The 25,053-nt window shown below is 42.5% G+C and overlaps 1 protein-coding gene across 4 annotated transcripts in view; it reads left to right on the top strand.

The window, feature by feature from the left end:
- FKBP1A (FKBP prolyl isomerase 1A) overlaps positions 1–25,053 on the top strand; it is a 54,117-nt gene that overhangs the window by 15,848 nt on the left and 13,216 nt on the right. Inside the window, exons 3-5 of one of the 4 annotated variants that reach the window (XR_007717076.1) lie at positions 2,191–2,303; positions 5,383–5,547; positions 17,287–17,440. Coding sequence is in view for 2 of the 4 variants with exons in the window: in XM_050745201.1 (XP_050601158.1) it covers positions 2,176–2,303; positions 5,383–5,511 (257 nt within the window). In the remaining 2 variants the exon portion in view is untranslated. Of the gene's footprint in view, positions 1–2,175; positions 2,304–5,382; positions 5,939–7,595; positions 8,711–17,286; positions 17,441–25,053 lie in introns of those variants that run through there. The other 3 variants (XR_007717075.1, XM_050745203.1, XM_050745201.1) reach the window with 3 other exon arrangements.

Genomic DNA, 25,053 nt, shown 5'->3' with positions numbered 1-25,053 from the left:
GTTTTCAATCTTCTTTGTGGCTCAAAGGCCCTGCCACTCAGTGGTTCTGACCTTGGGTGGGTTACTGAGCCTTGGAGTTGGTTTCCTTATTTCTGTTATAAGCGGTCTCATGAGGGTGGATGGAAAGGCTCCCTGCCTGGCCAGGGAATGGAGAATCATAGCTGTTGATTGCCTGCTTTCACCCTTACCTCTGAGGTTGGTTGGGTTGGGTTCCATGTAAGAAGTGTAGCTTGAAACGGGTAAAGGCAGTGTGTTTGGTGGGTATTGTGGAGCCTGGAGACTTGTTCCTCTCCCAGGTACTTGTTTATAGAGAACTGTTCAAGTCCTGCCATTAGTCATTTCTTTCATCAGGTGGTGACTGCATTCTGGTAAACGAATGAGCTAAATGCATACCCCAGCTCACCAGTTCAGGGGCACCAGTTCCTTGGAGCAGGTACGGGTCCCCGCCCTCCTGTCTACCTTAGTCCTCAGCTCCCAGGTCCAGGCAGCATTAGTACCCATTCTGCCCCCAGGACATCCGTCTCTACTCCTGCTCTGTTAGATACCACCACCCAACCCCCACCCGTTTCTTCTTTTGTTAAAGTCCACATAGTCCAATAGCTGTGATAACGCTGCCAATTCATCTCTGCCTCCCCATCCTACTTACAAGTGTTGACACTGTTTTTTAGGTTGGGATTTTGTCAGGATTTTCGTTTTTTCCTAAACTCTTACACAACAGAATTGTAATGTTTTTATGGATTTTCTGAGTAACGCTTAGAACCATGGTGAGTGCCCACCCCCAGTCTTCCAATAAAATCAGTTTTGTGTCCATTATATGTTAACCACTGGCTGACCCTCCAATCTGGGATCCTAATTAGAGAATTTTCAGGAACTCAGTGTCAGCTATCACAATAGGCTGGCAGCGGCTTCCTGAGAAAGCAATGCTGATGGTGTTTTTGAAAAGGAAGTTGCAGATATCTATTGCAGATGTCTGTTCCTCTTTTCTCATAGCATCTCTGGAGTTCCCCTTTTATTGGAAGGCGCCGTCGTGGCTTGTCCCACTTCTGGGAAACTGGGATAGTAGAAGGAGCATGGTATTTGGGTTTATAATTTATAATGTAGTTTTACTATTTTGGCAAGCTACTTCACTTCTCCCTGTCTGCCTCAGTTTCTTCATCTGTGAAATGGGGATAGTGCTGTGGAGAAAGAATTGCATTAGTTCACGTGTGGAAAGCGCCTAGCCCATTTAGAGTAACTCAGAGTGGAACTACTGCCCACAGAGTTGCTAGCAGTTGGCTGGGTTTACTGAGTTAATTCTTCAAGGGCAACCATTTCAACCTCCTTAGTATTGCTGTTCTCTTCAGTTATCTCTGTTACAAAGGATTAGCTGTGCAAAAATGAGCACAGATTGTTTTCTGGGGCAGCACTGGATAAAATAAGTGGGATGAATGCTGCACAAATTCTTTCATTTCCCTACTTCAGCCCAGGTTGGTTTTTACTTTTCCCAGGAAAATTATGACAACTCAGGAACCAGACTACAAGGGCCCAGCTTTATGCCCCAGGTTCCCTGTTGATTTCACTAGAATGCGGGTGAAAGCTTGCCTTACAGCTTCCTCTTATCACATCCCATAGTGCTGACACACAGCCTGGAGAGCAGCAATGTGTGTAGGTCACAATTAGTGAACCACAGAGGAGACCATGGGGGTGGCAGATGGTGGAGGGGGATTTGCCTGCACTGAACAATGGCGGAGCAATATATAAACACATTACATGTGAAAGATGATGGGGGATTTGGGGAAGGAATATTGCTTCTTGCACTGTGTTTGACTTCTAGACATTGTGTGCACCTCAAGGGACCACAGTTATTTTTAGTTGGGGAGAAAATCCACAGGGTGCTAGGAGAGTCAAGGCAGGAGGAAGTTTATACTCCCCATCTCCAGAACAAGGTGGACTGCCACCCACCTCTGGTACATGGAGTCCTTTTGTAGATGACTTAATTTCTTAGAGTCAGGGAAGAGCATTCACAGGTCTGGAGTTAGGACTACCCCAACTCCTTAGATGCCCAGTGAGGTCACAGGAAACCCTCCCTATGTACCGCAGTTCCTGCCAGACTCTTCAGCACTGGCATCTCTGATGAGTGCTCTGCTGCTGGTCTCTGACTTGCCTTATGTCATTACTCTGTTGCTCATGTTACAGTGGCCTTTTTCACAGGGATGCTTGAAGATGGAAAGAAATTTGATTCCTCCCGGGACAGAAACAAGCCCTTTAAGTTTATGCTAGGCAAGCAGGAAGTGATCCGAGGCTGGGAAGAAGGGGTTGCCCAGGTATGCTCTCTCATTTGTTTTGTTTTGCTTCCTAGTATTTTACCTTTTATATTATTTTTATAGGTGGCATATTTCTACGGTTCAAAAATAAAAAAAGTGAAAAGTCTCATCCCATCCCATCTGACCAATATCCCCACAAGAAGCACCTGTTGTTAATGCTTCTTGTACTGTCGTTTAAGCACGTATAAAAACATAACTTTTTTCTTGCTTTCACACACATACTGTTTTGCAGTTTACTTTTTCACTTAATGCATTTTTGACACTCCCAATATCAGTACATAAAAGAGGAGTAGGCTGGGCACAGTGGCTCACGCCACTGTAATCCCAGCACTTTGGGAGGCCGAGACGGGTGGATCACCTGAGGTCGGGAGTTCGAGACCAGCCTGGCCAACATGGTGAAACCCCATCTCCACTAAAAATACAGTTAGCCGGGCGTGGTGGCAGGTGCCTGTAATCCCAGTTACTTGGGAGGCTGAGGCAGGAGAATTGCTTGAACCTGGGAGGCACAGGTTGCAGTGAGCTGAGATTGCGCCACTGCGCTCCAGCCTGGATGACAAGAGCGAAACTCCATCTCAAAAAAGAGGAGTAAGCTCTGTTACAGCTGCATAGTATTCCTTTATGTAAGTGTGCTAAAATTTACTTGGCTAGTGCCCTATTAATGAGTATTTGAATCATTTCCAGTATTTTGCTATTATAAACAATGCTGCAATAACTCACCTTGTACAGACTTTATTTTCCGTGTGTGTACATGTTGCCATAGGACATATTCTCAGAAGTGGGGTCGAGGGGCTCAAAAGCTGTGTGTAGTGTTTTTTGACAGGTCTTGCCAAGTTGCCATCTCTAGGGTTTGCAGTCTGAACTGCCACCACCAGGCTATGAAGGTGCAATCTCCTCCCAGCCCCAGCATCACAGTGTATTGTTAAATCTTTGGCCTCAGGACACTATGAGTAAAAAATGACATCAGTTTTAATTTGTGTTTATCTTACTATTAACCATATTTTGTCAGACCACTTCTGAGAGGACATACTTAGGCAGAAAGTCCTTTTGTTTGTCTTGAGTGTGTTTCCTAATCTCTTTTCTCCCCATTTGTGGAAACAGCTTTTGTTCTGCCAACACTACAAAATTCCCAGGAGACAATAGGGACCCAGGGTTGCCAAATTTTAGTTGGATTCTTTCTTTCCATCAAACCTAGGAATTTTTTCTTGGCTCTAACCAGGTAAAGGGATGTTTTTCAGTGACCTGAGACCCAGGGAACTTTATAATTAGGCTCTGCATGATGGGTAATTAGTCTGCTTCCCTCTCACTGAGGAGAATTAGAAATTTAACCAAGATGAAAAGAGAGATTTCTGTCTCTCTCTTTTCCAGAATACACATTGCTCTACTTCCTCTATAAAATACCACTGATTTATCTCCAAATAAACTGCTCAACTTTCAGGAACTTGAAGCCTTCCCACTCCCAGGTGTCTGGGTTTCTGTTCCTGCAGGGCAGAGGGTTGGCAGTGTGAGGAAGAGGCTTTGTAGTTTACTTCCCTTGGGAAACCTTGCCAACCATAGCTTTTTGCCTCTGTCTCCCTAGTCTGGCTGGCTCTTGGATCTGTAGCCCATCCCCCATCTTGCATGCCAGCCATTGTTCATACCACAACCCATCTTCTATGACTGTTCCAGCATTGGAACAATCACTGCGTTGTATGTATTGAGTGCTATATCTGCCATCAAGATAGTGTTATCAGCATACTTCACTTCCCAGGCTTGGAGAGGCATGGTTGAGTATTGGACAGATGCCTTACTCCCCCTTTAACTGGTGCTTTGGGGTCAGTCACAGCCCTGTCAATTATGAGAAGTCTGGGTAGTTTGAGATCTACATAAAACATCTTTTAAATTCTTCGCAGCGTATTTTTTCAGCAAGTGAGTTAAAAACACAGGAAGAAGGGGAGATTGACTTGTGCCCCTTTTCCTTTCCTTTTGATATTGTTTTGGTTTTACATGTTTGCAGGTATGGAATCCTGCCACAAGGACTATTTTGGCAGCTTTTTTTCATCGATCTTGGACATCTTTTCATGTTAATACATTTAAAGCCACCACTATGTTCTTTCTAATGACTAATCCCTGGTGTGGATGTGCCTATGAAACCACTCCTTCTATGATGGACTTTTGAGTTGTTAGCAGAATATTCTGGAAATAGAATTGCTGAGTCAAGGTATATGATTGTTTTGAATTGTACAAGGTAAAGCCATACTTCACTATCCTTACCACCTTTCTCCAAATGTCCCAACTTCTGGGGGGAGCAAGGATTAGACACTTCACAGCCTGGAGCTTGCTCTTTATTCATCCTTTATCCGGTGGAGTCGGGAAGCCAGGAACATACACATGGAGACCAAAAGCAAAGAGAAGTCAAAAGATGGAAATACTGCAGAGAACCTGGTCACTGTTCAGAAAGTAGAAATTTATACTTATTTGTGTATTTAATTTGAAACTGAAAATATACACAAATATATTTTTTAAAGTAAAAATCTGTCCTTACTGGTCACTCACTATCCATACCGTTCTCCTCACAGCAAAAGTCTGGTATGTCCTTCCAAAGACATTTTCTGTTGTAGGTATATCAATATTTTCACAAATGGTGTACAGTACATGCTATTGTGTAGCCCAGAAAATCATACTGTCTTTTTTGAAGTTTTCCTATATGGAGTATTCCTTTTTCAAGAAGAGCATAGATGTCACTTAATGTGTCCTTTGAGTGACCACTGAAGGGGACTAGGTGGTGAGACATCTGGAATGTTACCTGCCTAGCATTAATCATTAAGACTTGGGTAGAAAGGTTGAGGGCCTGACCCTTCTGAGAGTCAAGAGGGGTTTTGAACTGCCATTGGACCTCTTGGAGTGAGATGCAGGGGTCATGGAATCTGACTGCCAACCTCCAAGTCCTGCATAAGGAGGTGGTGATGCCTGTGCAGCTGCAAAGTCACTGGAAAGTCACAACCATCCTGGCCAAGGAACACCTAGGTAAACAGCTCTTGTTCTTACAGAGACAGTTGGGGCGTGTGTCCGGCTGAGTCTGTCTTCCTTGTTCTTTTCACAGATGAGTGTGGGTCAGAGAGCCAAACTGACTATATCTCCAGATTATGCCTATGGTGCCACTGGGCACCCAGGCATCATCCCACCACATGCCACTCTCGTCTTCGATGTGGAGCTTCTAAAACTGGAATGACAGGAATGGCCTCCTCCCTTAGCTCCCTGTTCTTGGGTAAGGAAATGGAATGCTGAAGGGCCCTTCACTACCTTTGCTCCTCCCATGTTATGCCCAGCGTTTGATGGGCAGCAGAGACAGCAAAAAACACCACAAGGCTGTTTTTCTCCCTGCATTCTTTCTGTATTGAGTATCCTTTCATTGTTATTAGTATATGCTTTGAATGTAAAAATTGGTCACCCTAAGGAAAGGAATTGGCTCCTTGTTGAACTCATGGAGATGGCAGCTGTTTAAATGAAGTGTTTTTCCATGTAGTTTATAAATTATAACGGAATTGAGGACTACGGAAATGTAGGCCAAATTTGTAGTGCCAACATTTTAGTTCTTTGGAAATAAGACTCTTAATGAATGACTTTGTTCTACCCTGTGTTTCTAGAAGATACAGGGGAAGAAAAAGTCCTCTGAACATGAATATCATGTCCTAGCTTCTGCAGCTCTCTCCTCACTGCCATTTGTGGTTACTGCCTGTTAGATGGTATGAGGGAGACATTACTGCATCAGTCCACCTGCTCAGGGTCCACACCCAGGACACTTGAGGCCCCCAAGCCAGCTTGTTATCAGTGCATGAAGTGGAGAAATGAAGCCAGAGGATACTTGTGAAGTTGAAAGGATGCTCTTGGATCAGACAGTTCTAGGAAGGGATCTCATGGACCTCTGCGTCACCTTTATTGTGCAACAGTAAGGAAACGGCCAGAGAGAACGGCCTTACTCAAGGTCACATCCAGGCAATGGCAAAGTAGGACCAGATCCTGTTTGCTAATTTTCCCCTCTTCTACCCTCATTTCTTAGGAACTAAACTCAGTATCCTAATAGCACATAGCTTTCATGTAAGTGTTAGAATCATTAAGCACGTGAATGCTATTGGCTTCCTTCCAACTGGCCCCAGACCTTTATATTAGCTCCCCTCCTGCCATAGGAACCAGAGGGCCACAGCCAAGGCCTGGGTGAGGACACTTTTGTTTGAAAGCCACAACAAATGGCTGCCATCCTATTTGTGATGGCAGTCACAGCTACTTGTAACCTTGTCCTGTTGTGCACTTACATGTAAATTTTGTTTATACACAGACAAAATGCGGGTATGTGTAAGTGGCGGGGCTTTTTAAACTGTCTTTCTCAGTTTGAACCACACATATCTCGGTAATACAGGCCTGGTTAAGTTTGATAATTCTGGTTTCTTCACCTGTCATTGCTGCTGGGAGGGAATCCCTGGCACTTTACAGAGAGCCTTTGTCTGCCCAAAGGTCTACACCTAGGCCAAACTCCCTTTCCTGTTCTTTGAGAGCTGAGTCATTTTTTGAACATAACTGTACTCGAGGGAGCCTTGGAATTACTTTCCTGGTTGGGAACAGGCTTTCTGTAAGCTTGATGAGGTAGAGGGAGGGGAGAGAGGGATAAAGGCTACAAGTCACCCTGAGTAACCCTCCCAACCCACTGCCAAAGAATGTTTCAGCTTCTTGCAAGAGTCTGGAAAGAAAGTCCAAGGGCAAACCCAGAAAGTTTTAAGTTGAGTGAATGCATGAATATTGGAGATATTTTCCCAGTATACTCAACATTATGAATGACCAGTTTATTCTCAGTCTGGACTGCACATTAGAGTCACCAGGGAAATTTTTAAGACTTTCCTGATGCCCAGGTCAGACCCTAAGCCAGTTAATCATAATCACTGGGAGTGGAACCCAGGCATTTAGAGTTTTTTAAAGCTGCCAGGTGATGCCTATACGTAGCACAGTTGGAGACCCAATGATAGTGGGGAACTGTATTGTCAGCAGCATGGGTGGACAGCCCTCCTGCTGTCCTTAGCAAGGCAAACTTAACCTTAGATTAAAAACCAAACACACACATCAATTTAAGCAGAAAGTTTGTTTCACCTGGGACCCAGCCCAAGGCCTTCTGGCTGTCTCCAGCTGGAATAGAAGTGGCTTGGTCTCAGACTGCTCAGCTGTTGGGGAAGGGATTTGGCGTGGCAGATGGCATCGTGGCTGCCACCACTGCACACAAAAGAACACTGAGTTGCTGGAAACTCACAGATTTTCTGTCCCCAACAGATCTGCCATGGAGGGATCTGGTGCCTCCAGACGTGTGCACATGAATCCATGTGGAGCTTTTCCTGGTGTTCCACTCCACTCTGTATAGACATCTGCCCTGACTGAATGTGTTCTGTCACTCAGCTTTGCTTCTGACACCTCCGTTTCCTCTTCCCCTTTCTCCTCGTATGTGTGTTTACCTAAACTATATGCCATAAACCTCAAGTTATTCATTTTATTTTGTTTTCATTTTGGGGTGAAGATTCAGTTTCAGTCTTTTGGATATAGATTTCCAGTTAAGTACATGGTCAAGTATTAACAGCACAAGTGATAGGTTAACGTTAGAATAGGAATTGGTGTTGGGGGGGGTTGCAAGAATATTTTATTTTAATTTTTTGGATGAAATTTTTATCTATTATATATTAAACATTCTTGCTGCTGCGCTGCAAAGCCATAGCAGATTTGAGGCGCTGTTGAGGACTGAATTATTCTCCAAGTTGGGAGATGTCCTTGGGTTAAATTAAAAGCCCTACCTAAAACTGAGGTGGGGATGGGGAGAGCCTTTGCCTCCACCATTCCCACCCCATCCTCCCCTTAAACCCTCTGCCTTTGAAAGCAGATCATGTTCACTGCGATGCTGGACACTACAGGTATCTGTCCCTGGGCCAGCAGGGACCTCTGAAGCCTTCTTTGTGGCCTGGCTTATTTTTTTTGTTTTTATTTTTTTTCGTCCTGTGGTTTTTCTAATGGACTTTCAGGAATTTTGTAATCTCATAACTTTCCAAGCTCCACCACTTCCTAAATCTTAAGAACTTTAATTGACAGTTTCAATTGAAGGTGCTGTTTGTAGACTTAACACCCAGTGAAAGCCCAGCCATCATGACAAATCCTTGAATGTTCTCTTAAGAAAATGATGCTGGTCATCGCAGCTTCAGCATCTCCTATTTTTTGATGCTTGGCTCCCTCTGCTGATCTCAGAGTTTCCTGGCTTTTCCTCCCTCAGCCCCTTCTCACCCCTTTGCTGTCCTGTGTAGTGATTTGGTGAGAGAAATCATTGCTGCCCCCTCCCCCCAGCACCATATATGAGTCTCAAGTTTTATTATTGCAATAAAAGTGCTTTATGCCGGCTTTTCTCAGCTCTGTGTCATGGTGGTTATTTTCAAGTGCCTCCCCTGCCATTTGGTGCAGGGGGATGGGGTTGGGCAGGGTGAAGGAGGGTGGCAGTGGGGATGTAGTTTCAAGATTGTCTTGGCAGAAGAATGCAGCAGGGAACATCCTTCCTCACTGGCTATTAAGGGGTTGGGGTTCGGAGGAGAAGGGGGAATGTGGGGTAGGTTTGTATCAAAGGAACTGCCTGAAGGGCAAGCTGGGATAGTCAGGGAACATCCCCTCCCCAGTTACCAAATGTTTATTAAATATGTGTTCTGGGTAGAGTACTATGCTGGGTGTTCTTGGGTTAGAGAAGTGGGAGATACAACACACTTTCGAGAAGTGAGTCACAGTCCACTTGGAGATGTGCTACAAGCAACTGCAAGCAAATTAATGAAGACATACGAAGAGAAGATTCTGATTTTAAATTGGTATTCCTCAGTAACATTTAGTGTAGAAAGACAGTCCTGTGGAGAGGCTGTGTGGTTGCAGTAGCTTCTCTGGACCCTGCCCTGGGTGCCAGTAACACCCTGCCCTTACTGAGAGTTCTGGAGACCATCAAGAATGCTCCCACACCTTTCTAGACACCTTCCAAAATTGCCCAGGTTGAGAACCATTGATTTTAAATAGGAAATTATTCAAGAGTTTGCTTAATGGCTTTCTAAGTTCTTTTGTTAATTTATAATTTTTAGAGTGCCAGAGTCATATTCCAGGGTCATATCTTACTGTCCCCAACATTTTTATAAAAATTGTCAACAAAGATTATTAAAATGAATGCCTGTATACCCATCACCTAGATTCTATCATAAACATGTTACTGTACCTATATATCACCTGTCTATCCATCTGTCCATCAATCTATCCATTACATCCTTCAGAGTAAATGGCAGACATCACTACAATTCCCCCAGGATGTATCATTGACTAGAGTAATGTTTGTTTACACTTTTGTGCCCCTGCCAGAATAAAGAACATCACCATACCAGAAAATTCCATCATGGCCTTCCCCAGTCAACCTCACCCTGCCCTGAGAGGCGATCATTGTAATTCTTTTCTACCATAGGCTAGTGTTGCCTCTTCTGAAATTTAATTTAAATGGAACCCCACACTGTCCTTTTTGCAGTCAGTGTTGTGCCTTCACTCAGGCATATGGGAAGCTGTTCTCACTGAACTTGCATTTCAGGGAAATCCTCTGGATTGGGGATGGGGTTCCTCAGAGATGTTCACATACTAATCCCCAGGACCTGTGAATGTGTCACCTTACATGGCAAAAGGGACTCTGCAGATATGGTTAAGTAAGGACGCTGAGATAGAAGGAGTATCCTTATTTACCTGGGCGGATGCAGGGTAAGCACATGGATCCATACAAGCATTAGTGAAGGTGATGTGAGGGTGGACAGACTTTTGAGGATGCTAAGCTATTGGCTTTGAAGATGGAGGAAGGAGAGCAACAAGCCAAGGAATGCTGGCAGCCTCTAGACGCTGGAAAGGGCAAGGAAATGGATTTTCCCGTAGGACTGAAAGGAACACAGCCCTATCCATACCTTAATTTTAGCCCTGTGATGCCCACTTTAGACTTCTGACCTCCAGAACTGCAGAATTTATTATTAGTGTTGCTTTAAACCATTTGTTACAACAGTAGGAATTTTTTTTTTTTTTTTTTTTTTAAGAGATGGAGTCTCGCTCTATCTTCCAGGCTGGAGTGCAGTGGCGCGATATCGGCTCACTGCAACCTCTGCCTCCCAGGTTCAAGCGATTCTCCTGCCTCAGCCTCCCTAGTAGCTGGGACTACAGGCGCATGTCACCACTCCTGGCTAATTTTTTGTATTTTTAGTAGAAAGGGTTTCACCGTGTTAGCCAAGATGGTCTCCATCTCCTGACCTCGTGATCTGCCCGCCTCGGCCTCCCAAAGTGCTGGGATTACAGGTGTGAGCCACCGCGCCTGGCCAATATTAGTTTTAATGTATGACAGAATAGTAAGTCAGGGTTTGTTTTTTTTTAATCTATCCAGGATCCTACTACCCTAACAAATCCAACTTCAATTTTTTTTCTCCTTTCTATTTCTTGCCCTAAGCACTTAAAACATTTAGCTTTAATCACAGCATAGTACAAATTTTGCATTTCTGCTTTTTTCCCCACTTGCTATTTTTATCAGGAGTATTTGTCCATGTTGCCATATGGTTTTCATAACTGTTTTAAGAGGGCTGTAGGTAAATTATGTCACATGAACATTAAATTTACTTAACTACCTTGTTAAAGGATTTTTTAGAAGTTAAAATTATGACTCATACAAATATAAAATTAGCATGTTAAAGATTATATTTAACGTGTTAATTATTGAGAGAACCAGTAGGACACTTTAATTGGCTCAAAGGAGAATCCAAAGAACAAATAATTATAAGCCTAGCAGGGATGCTGAAATGAGTTTGCTTCATAGTTACAAAACTGGCACAATTGGCCAATATCTGCAGAACAATAATCAGTTACATTCCATTGGTCACAATTTGCATTTCTATGAACAAGAATCCTCTGCATTATCAGTTTCCCTTAATTTACATAATTGTAAAGTAGCTCAAAGGCAGTGAAATGAAAGGGGGAATCAACTCAGAAAGTGGACTAGATTAGATGGAACACCCAGTAATTGGAGGCAGGGATGGGGGTGGTGGGCAAGACATATTTCAAAGTCCTTCACAGTGTTTCCTGATAGCCTGTACTTGAATACTTGGGCTATGTCCAGTTACTTGCTGTGATTAAAAGTCAATACATCTTTGAACATTTTTTTTCTTTCCTAAATACCTAGGTTCTATAGGATATACTACTATTTATAGTAGGGGATCTCTAGGGTCAAAGGAGATTTTATGACTTTTGATTAGTGCTGCCAAGTTGACCAGAGTTGTATAAGCCTTTTCCCATGCCAAAAACAAAAACACCATTCATGTCCAATGGCAGAAAATGGCTATCACTTCCATGGTGTCCTAAAAAAACTTTAAAAAACCTTCCTTTCTCCAGCAGTCCTCTGCTATGGCGTGAACGTGTCTCCCAAAGTTCCACGTGCTGGAAACTTGATCCCCAGTGCAGTGGGTGTGGGGAGGTAGGACCTAATGGGAAATGGTTGGGTCATAGGGGCTCTGCTTTCATTAGTGGATTAATGCTGTTACTATGGGAGTGGGTTCCTCATAAAAAGATGAGTTCAGCCACCTCTTGGCCTCCAGCCCTCTCTCTCTTTCTGCCCTTCCACCCTCCACCATGGAGTGACAGCAAGAAACCCCTCGCCAGATGCCAACACCTTTATTTTGGACTCTCCAGCCTCCAGAACACTGTGGGATCAATTTTTGTTCATTATAATTTACCCCATCTGTGGTATTCTTGTTATAGCAGCAAAAGTAGACTAAGACACCCTTCCATTTCCTCATTTCTTCTCATACTCATTGGCCAGAATTAAATCTGTGGAGAATTTGACCTGGATCAATCAAGAACCATCACCCCAGGGCTGGAGAAGGGCTCAGACTCCCCTAAAGCTCTGAGCCCTAGAGCCCCTGAACAGATTGTGTTAATAAACAAGAAGCAGGGGGACCAGTGGACCCAGCTAGAAGTGGTTTATAGGACTACTTACTGTATTTTCTTTTTTTAAATTTCTTTTTTCGTTTTACTTTTGAAATGCATGATGGTTATATTACAGTCCTAGGATTCAGGAAAACTTCTAATTCTACATCTAACCTTTGCTAAGGGTTAGACACCAAATTACCTTTTGTCTGAGTTTTTCCATCCATTAGAAGAACTTGGGATGAGAGTGGGAATGTGGGTGGTCACAGTGACCAGATGAACTTTAAGATACCTTCCATCTTTAAAATTTTAATTATTTGAAATTTAATGATCCATGTGAGAAACTTACTGCTGTGGCAACCACATACCACAACCACCACCCACCCTACCCCGTTTGAAATGCTTGTTCTTCAGTGCCATAAAGAAATAGCATTTGAACATTGATTTCCTCAGCAAGGTCATTTTTATACTTTCTGCAGAAAGGGTACACTCGCCAGCGTTTTGCCACGAGAGTACACCGAACAAAGGAGACAGGGTTATTTATAACTTGACAAGTCACTTTACTGCTGTGTCCAGTTTCCACTGGCTGGAACGGGACCTCACATCCTGTATTTGTCCTGATTGACTAGCAACTTAGAACTTTTTTAAAGAGGCAGAGGAGAACAAAGGAAGGAGGAAGTAACTTGTGGAATGCTGAGAAAGGTAAAAAATACCTTCAAATAAGGAAGAGGAATAGGCTATGACCTAATGCTTGCTTGGACCAGTATAAGCATGCCAGGGCAAATAGCTAAATTGTGGAGCTAAGAACATAAAGGGCATTGATTTCTTTATTACAGCTAGCAGATACTTAAGAGTGTTAGCACAGGTCTTTGAATAAATTTTGCTCCGAAGAGAAGTTACTATTTATTCTTAATTAGACAGGGAGGAAAGTCTTTGAAGAGGAACCTCTATTTTTTACACCCCTAAGAACCATGATGATAGACTGCAAAAAAGAATCCCATCAACCTTCACTTTTTCCAGGAAATGTCTGACCACAGAAAACTCTCCGCCCCTTTCCTCTTTAGAAATGTTCCCAAACTGCTCACTTGCCTCCTTGAAGCTAATCGAAGATGGTCAAATGTACTTGAAGACCAGTTTGTCTCTTGGCTTGATTCCGTAACTCCTACCCTTATATGGCATGTGCCAAGTCAACACTGTCAGTATTTCCCCTTTTTATTCTATAACATCTAACACCTCTGAACCCTTACTGAAACAAAGCTTTCAGCAGAAGGGTTCCCTTGCTGCAAGTTTATGAATAAATAGCCTTTGTCGATTTTATCTTGGACTTAGTTTTGTCTCTGACACATGTGGAATGCGTGTCTGTTAGAATTCTGCCCTCCCCACACCTCTTGCTTCCTGGATAAATGTGGGAACGGGTTGATGACCTTGGGTTTACACTGGCTTCTTAAGAACCATTGAGAAGCCAGTGTAGGGATTCTCATTCAGACCTCTATAATTCAATGAATCAGTGAAGGGCAGCTGATATCAAAAATGAATTAAAATGTCAAGGCCAGCAGTCCACTAGCTTCTGGCTGGAGTGTGTGATGAGTTCATCTGAGCTCCCTGAGTTCAAGGCATGCGGCAGATCGATTATGGGCCCATCAGAGGCTGGATTTGCAGCAGCAGCTGCCCTGTACAGCATGCAGCAAAATGGCTGTCAGCTCTTGTTAGGAAAGTAGACACGTGCCAGTGGATGTGTATGCAGGACTAGTGTATTGTTGGATGTGTCTGCTACTGACCACTGTGGTTCTGTTTTAACATTAATTTGTATATTTCTCAAAGCAGCACGTGCCCAAGATTTAGGCAAGTAAATTCAGTTAACCACAGAGTATACTTCTATGCCATTCCTGTGATAACACCATTCTAGATGCTAAGAGTGAATGTAGGATAGGACAGAAAAGCGCTGCTGGCAAGGACCTTACATTCATGCCAGTGAAGGAGACCCAAAACAGATGGGTAAATAATGTCAGCCATCTGGAAGCAATGGAGTGAAGTGGCCAAGTGAAGGCCTGGAGGAAAATTGCTCTAGGCTAAGTCCCTGAGGGGTGGTGAGTTTGGTGTGCTGGGGAAACAGCAGTATGACCTTCAGGGACAGAGCAAAGGTGTGAGGGACAGAGTTAGGCAGGGGCCAGGTGAGGCAGGCTATTACAATGTAAGTCTAGTGAGCAGTGGATTTCAGCAGGAAAATTATGTCTACTTGTTTTGGGGAGAGTGTTTTCAGACAAGGTCTGATCTGTCACGCCGGTTGAGGTGGTGTAATCACAGCTCACTGCAACCTCAACCTCCCAGGCTCAAGTGATCCTCCCAACTTAGCCTCCCAAGTAGCTGGGACTACAGGTGCACATGCCACTGTGTCGAGCCCTGTTTGTTTTTTAAAATTCTCTGGAAACTGGGAAATTGACTGAAAGGTAGTATTCCTCCAAGCCCTTGAATCTAGGCTGGCCTTGTGACTACTTTGATCATTACAAGGCAGTGGGAAAGGATGTTCTGGGACTTCAAGCCCAGGCCTCAGTAACACTGCCAGCTTCTACCTCCTCCTCAGAACACTAGCTCTGAGCCCAAGCTACATGGAGAGGCCATTGTCCTAGCTGAGAACCTAGCCAACTGCCACCAGGTGAGTGAACCACAGTGAACATTCTGCCCATTCAAGCCCACAAATGCCCACAGCTCCAGCCACATCACACAAATAGAGGAACCACCCCACTCAGCCCAGGAAAACCAGAATTGTGAGATTGAATCACTTGGTTTTGAAGTTTATTTCACAGCAATAGATAACTGAAACAAGGGCAAGAGAGGCGGATGGATGCAGGATACAAGCCACCTTTGGGGTTCATTTAGGCAAGAAAGGATGGAGGCCTGAAGCAGATTGGCAGAAGTGAAGATAGTGAATTGTCAGATTCAGGACACACTTGATTGGTGCAGCTTTCAGGTTGGATTATAAGAGGTAGAATAGAAAAGCAGCAAGTCCCTGCCTGGCTTTCTCCAGACCACTCCTCAGAGCTTTAGACTCAGCTTTCTTTGATAATAACTACCACTATCCTGCACTAACCAGTTGCTTATACTGGCTTACACTGTGATCATTTGTTTTTGTTTTTGTTTTTGTTTTGTTGTTCTGTTTTGTTTTTTGCTTTTTAAGTAAAAAATAAGGTTAAATCTTTGAGAAGTCCTTCTTAAGCAACAAAACCTCAAAGACACAAAGGAAATTATTAATAGATATAACCACCTAAAAATAAAAAATGAAACTTCTCTATCATAAAAACATGCCATAAACAAAGCTAAAAGATGAGCTATAATGGAGAGAAAATATTTGCAAAATATAACAAAAATCTCATACACTAACTATATAAACAATTCTAAAGAAAAAGGTAGCCAAATAGAGACTAGCATTACACTGCTCTAGGAATTTCACATTATATTACTGTATCTTGACGTATGAGTTTTAGACATGTCATGTGGCCCCTCGGCCTCCAGTAGATATGCCCAGGCTTCTCACAGCATGGTTGTCTCAAGGTTCCAAGAAGGTGAGAGGAGAAACTTCAAGGCCTCTTAAAGCCTTGGCTGCAGAACTCACATAATGTCACCTCTTCCATGTATTGGTCAAAACAAGTCACCAGGCCAGCCCAGACCCAAGGGTAAAGAAATAGACTCCCCCTCTCACTAGGAGAAACAGCAAATTTCCCATTGCAAAGTGGTGTGGATACAGGGAGGTGTGGTTCACTAGGACCATTATTATAACACTCCCACACAATGGCTAAAAATGCCTTTCTTCTACTCTGACAATTGATAGTTCAGCTGGGAATATTATTTTGTGTTGATAATTATTTTCTCTGAGGATGAAAGCATTGCTGCACTCTTGTGGAGCTTCCAGTGTTGTTGAGAAGGGTAATGTCATTTTGATTCCTGTTCCTTTATGTGTGATCTCATATTCCTTTCCGAAATCTTTCAGGATCTAATTCATCTATGGTATGATGAAATGTCATAATATAGCTTTGTGTGAGTCTTCTTTTTTCCTTTTCTCCCCTCCTTTTCCTCCTGTTTTTTGTTTACTATGTTAAGCATTTGGAAGGTCATTTTAATCTGGATACACGTGTCCTTCAGTTTGGAAGGTTTCTGATATTTCTTTGATGGGTATATTTTCCACAAATATATTTTCTCCCAAAAAATATTGGAAGAGTGGTATTATTTTACATTTTTAAACATTTACGCTTGGCTTAATAGAACACAAATGAGTTCTCACATCTTCTGCATTCAATCTTGCAATATGTTGTTTTGGTTGAAATCTATGAAGAAATTACAACTAAGCACATTTTTAAGGAAGCTTGTGTCTGAACAGATAGCAATACAGAAACCAACATAACGAAAAATATCTGGCATCTCTGTATCTGAGGACTTTGCTAAATGGGAAATAGTCATCTTTCTGAAAAGAATTTATCCAACCTTGCATTGGTAGAAAGCAAAACTGGCTTTGTTTCCCTGTACAAAAACCACCTAGCCCTTCATTTATATATTCAAATGTAGTTTGTGAAGACAGCAGTCACAGAAATCATGTATCCAATCTGTAAATACAATTAACCAAGAGAATATACAAGTCAGATCACCTTTCAATTGGTCTGACAATTGCCATCACAAAATGAGTCAGCTGGCCAAAGTGATGGGAAGACATTCTGAGAAATGTGTCATTAGGAGACTTCACCATTGTGTGAACATCATAGAGTATACTAACACAAATCTATATCGGATAGCCTACCTACCACACACCTAGGCTATACGGTACAACCTGTAGCTTGTAGGCTACAAACCTATACAGCATGTGACCGTTGAATACTACAGGCAATTGGAATACAGTGGTAAGTATTTGTGTATCTGAACAGATCTAAACATAGAAAAGGTGATGTATTACTCTGTGACGTTATGCTGCCAGTTGGCAACAGGAATTTTTGAGCTTCATTATGGTTTTATGGGACCATTGTTGTGTATGCAGCCCACCACTGATGAGAACATCGTATGCAGTGCATGACTGTACTTCGACCACCAGGGATACAAATGCATGGACTGGACAGAAGGAAGACCTCAGAGAACCTGAAGATGTGGATAAGACTGTTTAGTGAGGTTCTCACCTCATCACAAGCCACCAGGTATTCAGCATGGAGGGATGGTGACAGTTATGCAAGACATTGACATACGATGATACAGTGGTCATTCTTACATAAAACGAAGAAGACTGTCCAGTAGATTCTAAGAGTTTGCAGTAGATGGATCATCAAAGGATATGGGTAATCGTGTAGTAACAGGACTATGGGAATAAGTCCTTTACTAGGAATTTCACTAGTCCTGTTACTAACTCATAGGCCATGGAGCAATATAAGACCAAGGTTACAAACCCCTAAAATTCTCTGGCAAGAGAATGACTTTTTTATGTACTTTGGTCTGAGCATGTGATTCATCAGTATATGACAGCAGATCAATTCAGATACATCCAGAAGAAACCATCCTTTTATTCTGAAATGTCTTAACCATACCTGAAATAAGTGCTAAGTGATGCACCAGAATTTTCCTCCCTGGGATCAATGAGCAGTAGCACTGAGAGCAGAAATGGCAGCTGTGGTAACAGGAGCTGCTGTGGTCAGTAGGCTCTTGGGATCTGTCAGGCAAGAGCACAGGATAGTGACAATCCAAATGAAAGCAAAAACAAACATAAAAAGGAATGAACTGATATGCCAACAATGTGGATGAATCTCACAGACATTAAACTAAGTAAAAGAAGTCAGACTTTTTTTTTTTTTTTTTTTTTTTTGAGACGGAGTCTCACTGTGTCACCAGGATGGAGTGCTGTGGTGTGATCTCGGCTCATTGTAACCTCCAACTCCCTGGTTCAAGCTATTCTCCTGCCTCAGTCTCCTGAGTAGCTGGGATTACAAGCACGTGCCACCATGCCCAGCTAATTTTTGTATTTTTAGTAGAGACAGAGTTTCACCATGTTGGCCAGGATGGTCTCGATCTCCTGACCTCGTGATCCACCCGCCTTGGCCTCCAAAAGTGCCAGGATTACAGGCGTGAGCCACCGCGCCCAGCCCAGACTTTTACAAACATTATATTCTATGTGATTTTCTTCATATGGAACTCTAGAAAAGGCAAGTTCAGTTTATACTGGCAGAAATCAGGCCAGGTCTGAAGCTTTAGGATGGAGGAAACTGACTAGGAAGGAAGACAAAGGGAACCTTTTGGGGTAATGGAAATGTTCTATATCTTGATTGTGGTTAGGGTTACATGGGTATATACATTTGTCAAAACTCATGGAAATGTATACTTTAAATGGATACATTTTATTTCATGTAAATTATACCTCAAAAAGTTGATTAAAAAATACATGGGGCTTCCATTTTCACACAAGATAAAGTAAGTGGATTCCACCCTATTCCTTCTGCGAATTATAACCAAAAACTAGACAAAATACATAAAGCAACTATCAGAAACCTCTGAAGGTGGAGTAAACTAGGCAGACTGGCTAGGCAACTTGAGTCTCAAGGGATGACCTGGCAGGGAGTTCTCAGAGGCTTCCATAGCGTTCACATATTTCAACCTGGGCACTAGAGGAAGGCACAATCTGAGATGACCAACCAGCACAGACAACAAAACTCCTAAGGAAAATGCTTTCTCTAGTCAAAGGACTTAGAAGAGGACAGTAATGAAGGATGGCCCTTTTTTTATTTTTTTTTTGAAATGGAGTCTTGCTCTGTCTCCCAGGCTAGAGTGCAATGGCGCGATCTCGGCTCACTGCAACCTATTAACGAGCCCCATCCTGCACTAATGTGATAAGAGGTAACACCCCTCACTCCTCCTTCTTCCCTTGGGATGCTATGGAGACTCTAGGGTAGAGTCCTGTTGACTACCGTCTGCCCTGCAGTAACAGAGGCAGCACCTACCCCCTCACAGAGAGTGTGGGCAGAATTACAGAGAGGAGGGAGCTGCAGAAAAAGGGTCTTTCAATTTGTGCACATCCCCAAGTGGGCTATGTGTGAAACTCATCAGAATTAACACAGCAAAAGCTTTAAGAACTGAGCTATGATGTGGAATACCACTCGGGTTTCAGACTGGTCTCTGGGTAGCAACACAGGCAGAGCAGACCAAGATAACGCTGAATTTGAAACCAAATTGACATTCAAACTCACTACAAAAGTGAGTCATGATGTGCATTCTGAATTTAAACGGTTGAATGCATGCTAAAGTAGAAATATAAAAAGGAATCAGAGTTTCATAATACCCAAAGGACTGATAATACTGAATATTACTTGTCATGTCAGAAAACAGAAAAAGTCAACCAGAATGAGAAAAGACAATCAAGAGATGCCAATACCAAGACGGCACTGACGTTGGGATTGTCTGACAAGGATTTTTAAAGCAGCTATCATTAAAAAAAAAAAAAAACTTTTAATGAGAAACTATTAACACTCAAAAAGCAAAGTTTCAATAAATAAACAGAAGATATAAAGAAACTCCAGCCGGGTCTGGTGGCTCATGCCTGTAATCCCAGCACTTTCGGAGCCCGAGGCAGGCGGATCACCTGAGGTCGGGAGTTCGAGACCAGCCTGACCAACATGGTGGAACCCCGTCTCTACTAAAAATACAAAATTAGCTGGGCATGGTGGTACGCACCTGTAAGCCCAGTTTCTTGGGAGGCTGAGGCAGAAGAATCGCTTGAACCCGAGAGGCGGAGGTTGTGGTGAGTCAAGATTGTGCCATTGCACTGCAGCCTGGGCAACAAAGAGTGAAACTCTGTCTCAAAAAACAAAAAACAACAACAAAAGAAACCCCAAATGGAAGATTTATTTTATTTTAAATCATTTTTTAAAAAAATATAGACAGGGTCTCACTATGTTGCCCAGGCTGCTCTCAAACTCCTGTGCTCAAGCAATCTGCCTGCCTCAGCCTCCCAAAGTGCTGGGATTACAGGTGTGAGCCACTGTGCCTAGCCTATTTTATTTTTTATTTGTTAACATTTCTTTTGAGACAGGGTTTGTCTCTGTCACCCAGGCTGGAGCGTTATGGCATGATCTCAGCTCACCTGCAAGCTCCAACTCTTGGGCTCAAGCGATCCTTCCACCTTAGCCTCCTGAATAGCTGAGACTACAGGCACGTGCCTTCATGCCCAGCTAAGTTTTTTGTATTTTTTATGGAGATGGAGTTTTGCCATGTTGCCCAGGCTGGTCTCAAACTCATGGACGTAAGTGATCTGCCTGCCTCAGCCTCCCAAAATGGTAGGATTACAGGCATAAGCCACCACACCCAGCCCCAGATGGAAGTTTTAGAACTTAAAATATATATATATATATATATATATATACACACACACACATACACATATAAAATAACGAAACAAATTCACTGGATGGACACAATGGCAGAGTGGAGATGACAGAGGAAAGAAATATTGAACTTGAAGATAGACCAATAAAAGTTATACAATCTGAACAGAGAAAAAAAAACAATCGGTTTTTTAAAAATGAATAGGACTTTATGGAGCTATGGGAAAATACTCCAAGATCTAAATACTCTTTAGATCTAGATTTAGGGACCTATGGGAAAATACTCCAAGATCTAAATACTCTTTAGATCTACTGGAGTTCCATAAGGACAGGAGAAAGAGTGCAGTGCTGAAAATATACTTAAAGAAATAATAGCTGAAAACTCCCCAAATTTGGTGGACATCTTCAGATTTAAGAAACTGAGCAAACCCCAAGCCAAGAGGACATAACAACCCTAAAATAGTATGCACTAAACAACAAAGTTGTAAAATAATGTGAAAACTGACAGAATTGAAAGAAGAAATAGATAAATCCACAATTACAGTGTGGACTTCAACATCCTTCTTATCACTAACTGATAGAACCATTAGAAAAATAAATAAATAAATAAATAAATCATCAAAGATTCGAAGACATTAACAACATGAACCAACAATATTTAAGTGACATTTATAGAACATTCCATCCAACAGCAGCAGAATACACATTTTTTTCAAGTGCACATGGAACATTTACCAAGACAGACCATATCCTGGGACATAAAACAAACTAACAAATTTAAAAGAACTGAAATTATATGAAGTATGTTTTCTGATCAGTTGTGATGGAATTAAACTGTATGCCTCTCACTCATTCTTAGAATGCAAGGCTGGTTTTATACTGAATTAATGATTAGTAACCTTCCAAAAAAAGAAAGTACAAGGCCCAGATGGTTTCACTGGTGAATCCTACCAAACGTTTAAGGAATAAATGGTATCAGTTCTCTACAATTTCTTCCAGAAAACAGAAGCAGAGGGAATACTTCTTAAGTCATCCTATGAGGCCAGCACTACCCTAATACCGAAACCAGATTAAGATATTATAAGAAAGGAAAATTAAAAACCAATCTCTCATGAACATAGATGTACAACTCCTCAATGAAATATTAGCAAATCAAGAGGAGGTAGAGCAAGATGGCTGAAAAGAAGCCTCCAGCAATTGTCTACCCTGCAAAAACACCAAATTGCACAACGATCCACACAAAAAAGCACCTTCATAGGAGCCAAAAATCAGATGAGTGATTACAGTACTTGGTATTAAAATCACATTAAAGATGCACTGAGTGTGGTATGGAGAGAGAATATGTGCACTTTTGGGAGAGAGCACAGTGACTGTGGGACATTGCATTGGAACTCAGTGCTGCCCTCTCACAGTGGAAAGCAACGGGGCAGAACTTAGCCAGTGCCCATGCCCTAGCCAGGGGCAAATCATCCATCCCAGCAGTCAGAACCTGAGTTCTGGCAAACCCCGCCAAAGTGGGCTAAAGTGCTCTGGGATCCTAAATAAATTTGGAAGGCAGTCTGGGCCAGAAGGACTGCAATTCCTGGGCAAGTCCTAGTGCTCTGCTGTGTTCGGAGCCAGTGTACTTGGGAGGCATGTGACCTAGTGAGACACCAGCTGGGGTGATCAAGGGAGTGCTTGTGTCATTTCTCCCCCAACTCCAGGCAGCACAGCTTACAGCTCCAGGAAAGATTCTTTCCCTCTGCTTGAGGAGAGGAGAAGAGTAAAGAGGACTTTTCTTTGGGCAAATTGGATACCAGCTCAGCCACAGTAGACTAGGACACCAAGCAGAGGTCTGAGGCACTCATTCCAGGCTCTAGCTTCTGGATGACATTTCTAAACTTACCAGAAGGGAACCCGCTGCCAGAACAGAAGGACCCAGTTCTGGCAAAATTCATCACCTGCTGACTAAAGGGCCCTTTGGCCCTGAATAATCAGCAGTGTTAGCCAAGTAGTACTGGCCGCAGGCCTTGGGTGAGACTCAGAGCCACACTGGCTTCATGTGTGACCCAGTATATTCCCAGCTATGGTGGCCACAGGGAGAGACCCCTTCTGCCTAAGGAAAGGAGAGGGAAGAGTAAAGGGGACTTTGTCTTGCAGCTTGGGTACCAGCTTGGCCACGGTTGGGTAGAGTACCAAGTGGGACTCTGGGGCCCCAATTCTAGGTCTTGGCTCCTGGATGGCATTTCTGGACCCGTACTGGGCCAGAGGGAAGCCCACTGCCCTGAAAGGAGAGAATCAGGACTACAAGCATTCACCATAATCTGACTGAAGAGCCCTTGGGTCTTGAATGAACATTGGTGGTAGCCAGGTAGTACTCACCATGGGCCTGGGACAGTGGTGGCCATGGGGAGACTCCTCTGCTTGAGGAAAGGGGAGGGAATAGTGGAAAGGACTTTGTCTTGTGGCTTGGATGCCAGCGCAGCCTCAGTAGAATACAGCATCAGGTAGACTCCTAAGATTCCCAACTATAGGCCGTGCCTTCTGGACGACATCTATGGACCCACCTGGGGCCAATCTCAGACAGAGATTTATGAATATTTGGACAGATAATTCAAAATAGCCATTTTGAAGAAGCTCAACAAAATCATGTTGATAACAGAGAAGAAATTCAGAATCCTATCAGATAAATTTAACAAAGAGGTTGAAATAGTTAAACAGAACCAAGCAGAAACTCTGGAGCTGAAAAATGCAGCTGACATACTGAAGAATGCATCAGAGTCTCTTAACAGCAGAATTTGTCAAGCAGAAGAAAGAATTAGTGAGCTTGAAGACAGTGTATTTTAAAATAGAGTCAGGAGACAAAAGAAAAAATAATAAGAAAGAATGAAGCATGCTTACAAGATCTAGAAAATAGCCTCCAAAGGGCAAATCTAAGAGTTATTGGCCATAAAGAGGCAGTAGAGAGAGAGACTGGGGTAGAAAATTTATTCAAAAGGATAATAACAGAGAACTTCTCAAATCTAGAGATATAAGATACCAATATTCAAATACAAGAAGATTATATAGAACACCAAGCAGATTTAACCCAAATAACACTACCTCAAGACATTTAATAATCAGACTCCCAAAAGTCAAAGATAAAAAAGGATCCTAAAAGCAGCCAAAGAAACAAATAACATACAAAGGAGCTCCAATACATCTGGCAACAGACTTCTCAGTGGAAACCTTACAGGCCAGGAGAGAGACTAGCATGACATACTTAAAGTGCTAAAGGAAGACAAACGTTTTTATACTGGAATTATCCAGTGAAAATATCCTTCAAACATGAAGGAAAAATAACGACTTTCCCAGACAAACAAAAGCTGAGGGATTTCATCAACACCAGATCTTTCCTACAAGAAATGCTAAAGGAATCTCTTCAATTAAAAAAACAAAAAGGATGTTATTGAGCAATAAGAAATCATCTGGGGGCTCACACCTTTAATCCCAGCCCTTTGGGAAGCCAAGGTTGGGGGATTGCTTGTGTCCAGGAGTTCAAGACCAGCCTGGGTAACGTAATGAAACCCCATCTCTACCAAAAGTAAAAATTAGCTGAGCATGGTGGTATGTGCCTAAAGTCCCAACTATTTGAAAGTCTGGGATGAGAGGATTGCTTGAGCCTGGGAGGTTGAGGCTGCAGTGAGCCACATTCCACTGTACTCCAGTGAGGGTGACAGTGAAGCCCTGTCTCAAAAAAAAAAAAAAATCATCTGAAGGTATAAAATTCACAGATAATCATAAGTACACAGACACAGAATATTATAACACGGTAATTGTGGTATGTAAACTACTGATATCTTGAGTAGAAAGACTAAATGATGACCCTATCAAAAATAATAACTACAACTTTTTAAGACATAGACAGTATAATAAGATATAAATAGAAACAACAAAAAGTCAAAAGCAGGGGGATGAAGTTAAAGTGTATAGTTTTTATTAATCTCTTTGCTTGTTTGTTAGTTGGTTTATGCAATCAGTGTTAAGTTGTCATCAGTTTAACATAACGGGTTACAAGATTTGCAAGCCTTATGGTGGCCTCAAATAAAAAAAATACAATGGATATACAAAAGTAATAGCAAGAAATTAAAACATACTACCTGAGAAAATCACTGTAAAAAGGAAGATGGAAAGGAAGGAAAGAAGGAAAAGAAGACTACAAAACAACCAGAAAACAAATAACAAAATGGCAAGAGTAAATCCTTATCAATAATAACACTGAAGATAAATGGACTAAACTCTCCAGTCAAAAGACATAAAGTGGGCCAGGCACAGTGACTCACACCTGTAATCCCAACACTTTGGGAGGCCAAGGTAGGTGGATTACCTGAGGTCAGGAGTTTGAGACCAGCCTTGCCAACATGGCGAAACCCTGTCTCTCTACTAAAAACACAAAACTAGCCAAGCGTCATGGCATGTCTGTAGTC

The sequence above is a fragment of the Macaca thibetana genome, chromosome 10 (genome assembly GCF_024542745.1).
Source record: "Macaca thibetana thibetana isolate TM-01 chromosome 10, ASM2454274v1, whole genome shotgun sequence".
NCBI lineage: Eukaryota > Metazoa > Chordata > Mammalia > Primates > Cercopithecidae > Macaca > Macaca thibetana.
The sequence above is the reverse complement of the archived record's forward strand: the minus strand, read 5'-3'. Positions and strand labels throughout refer to the sequence as shown.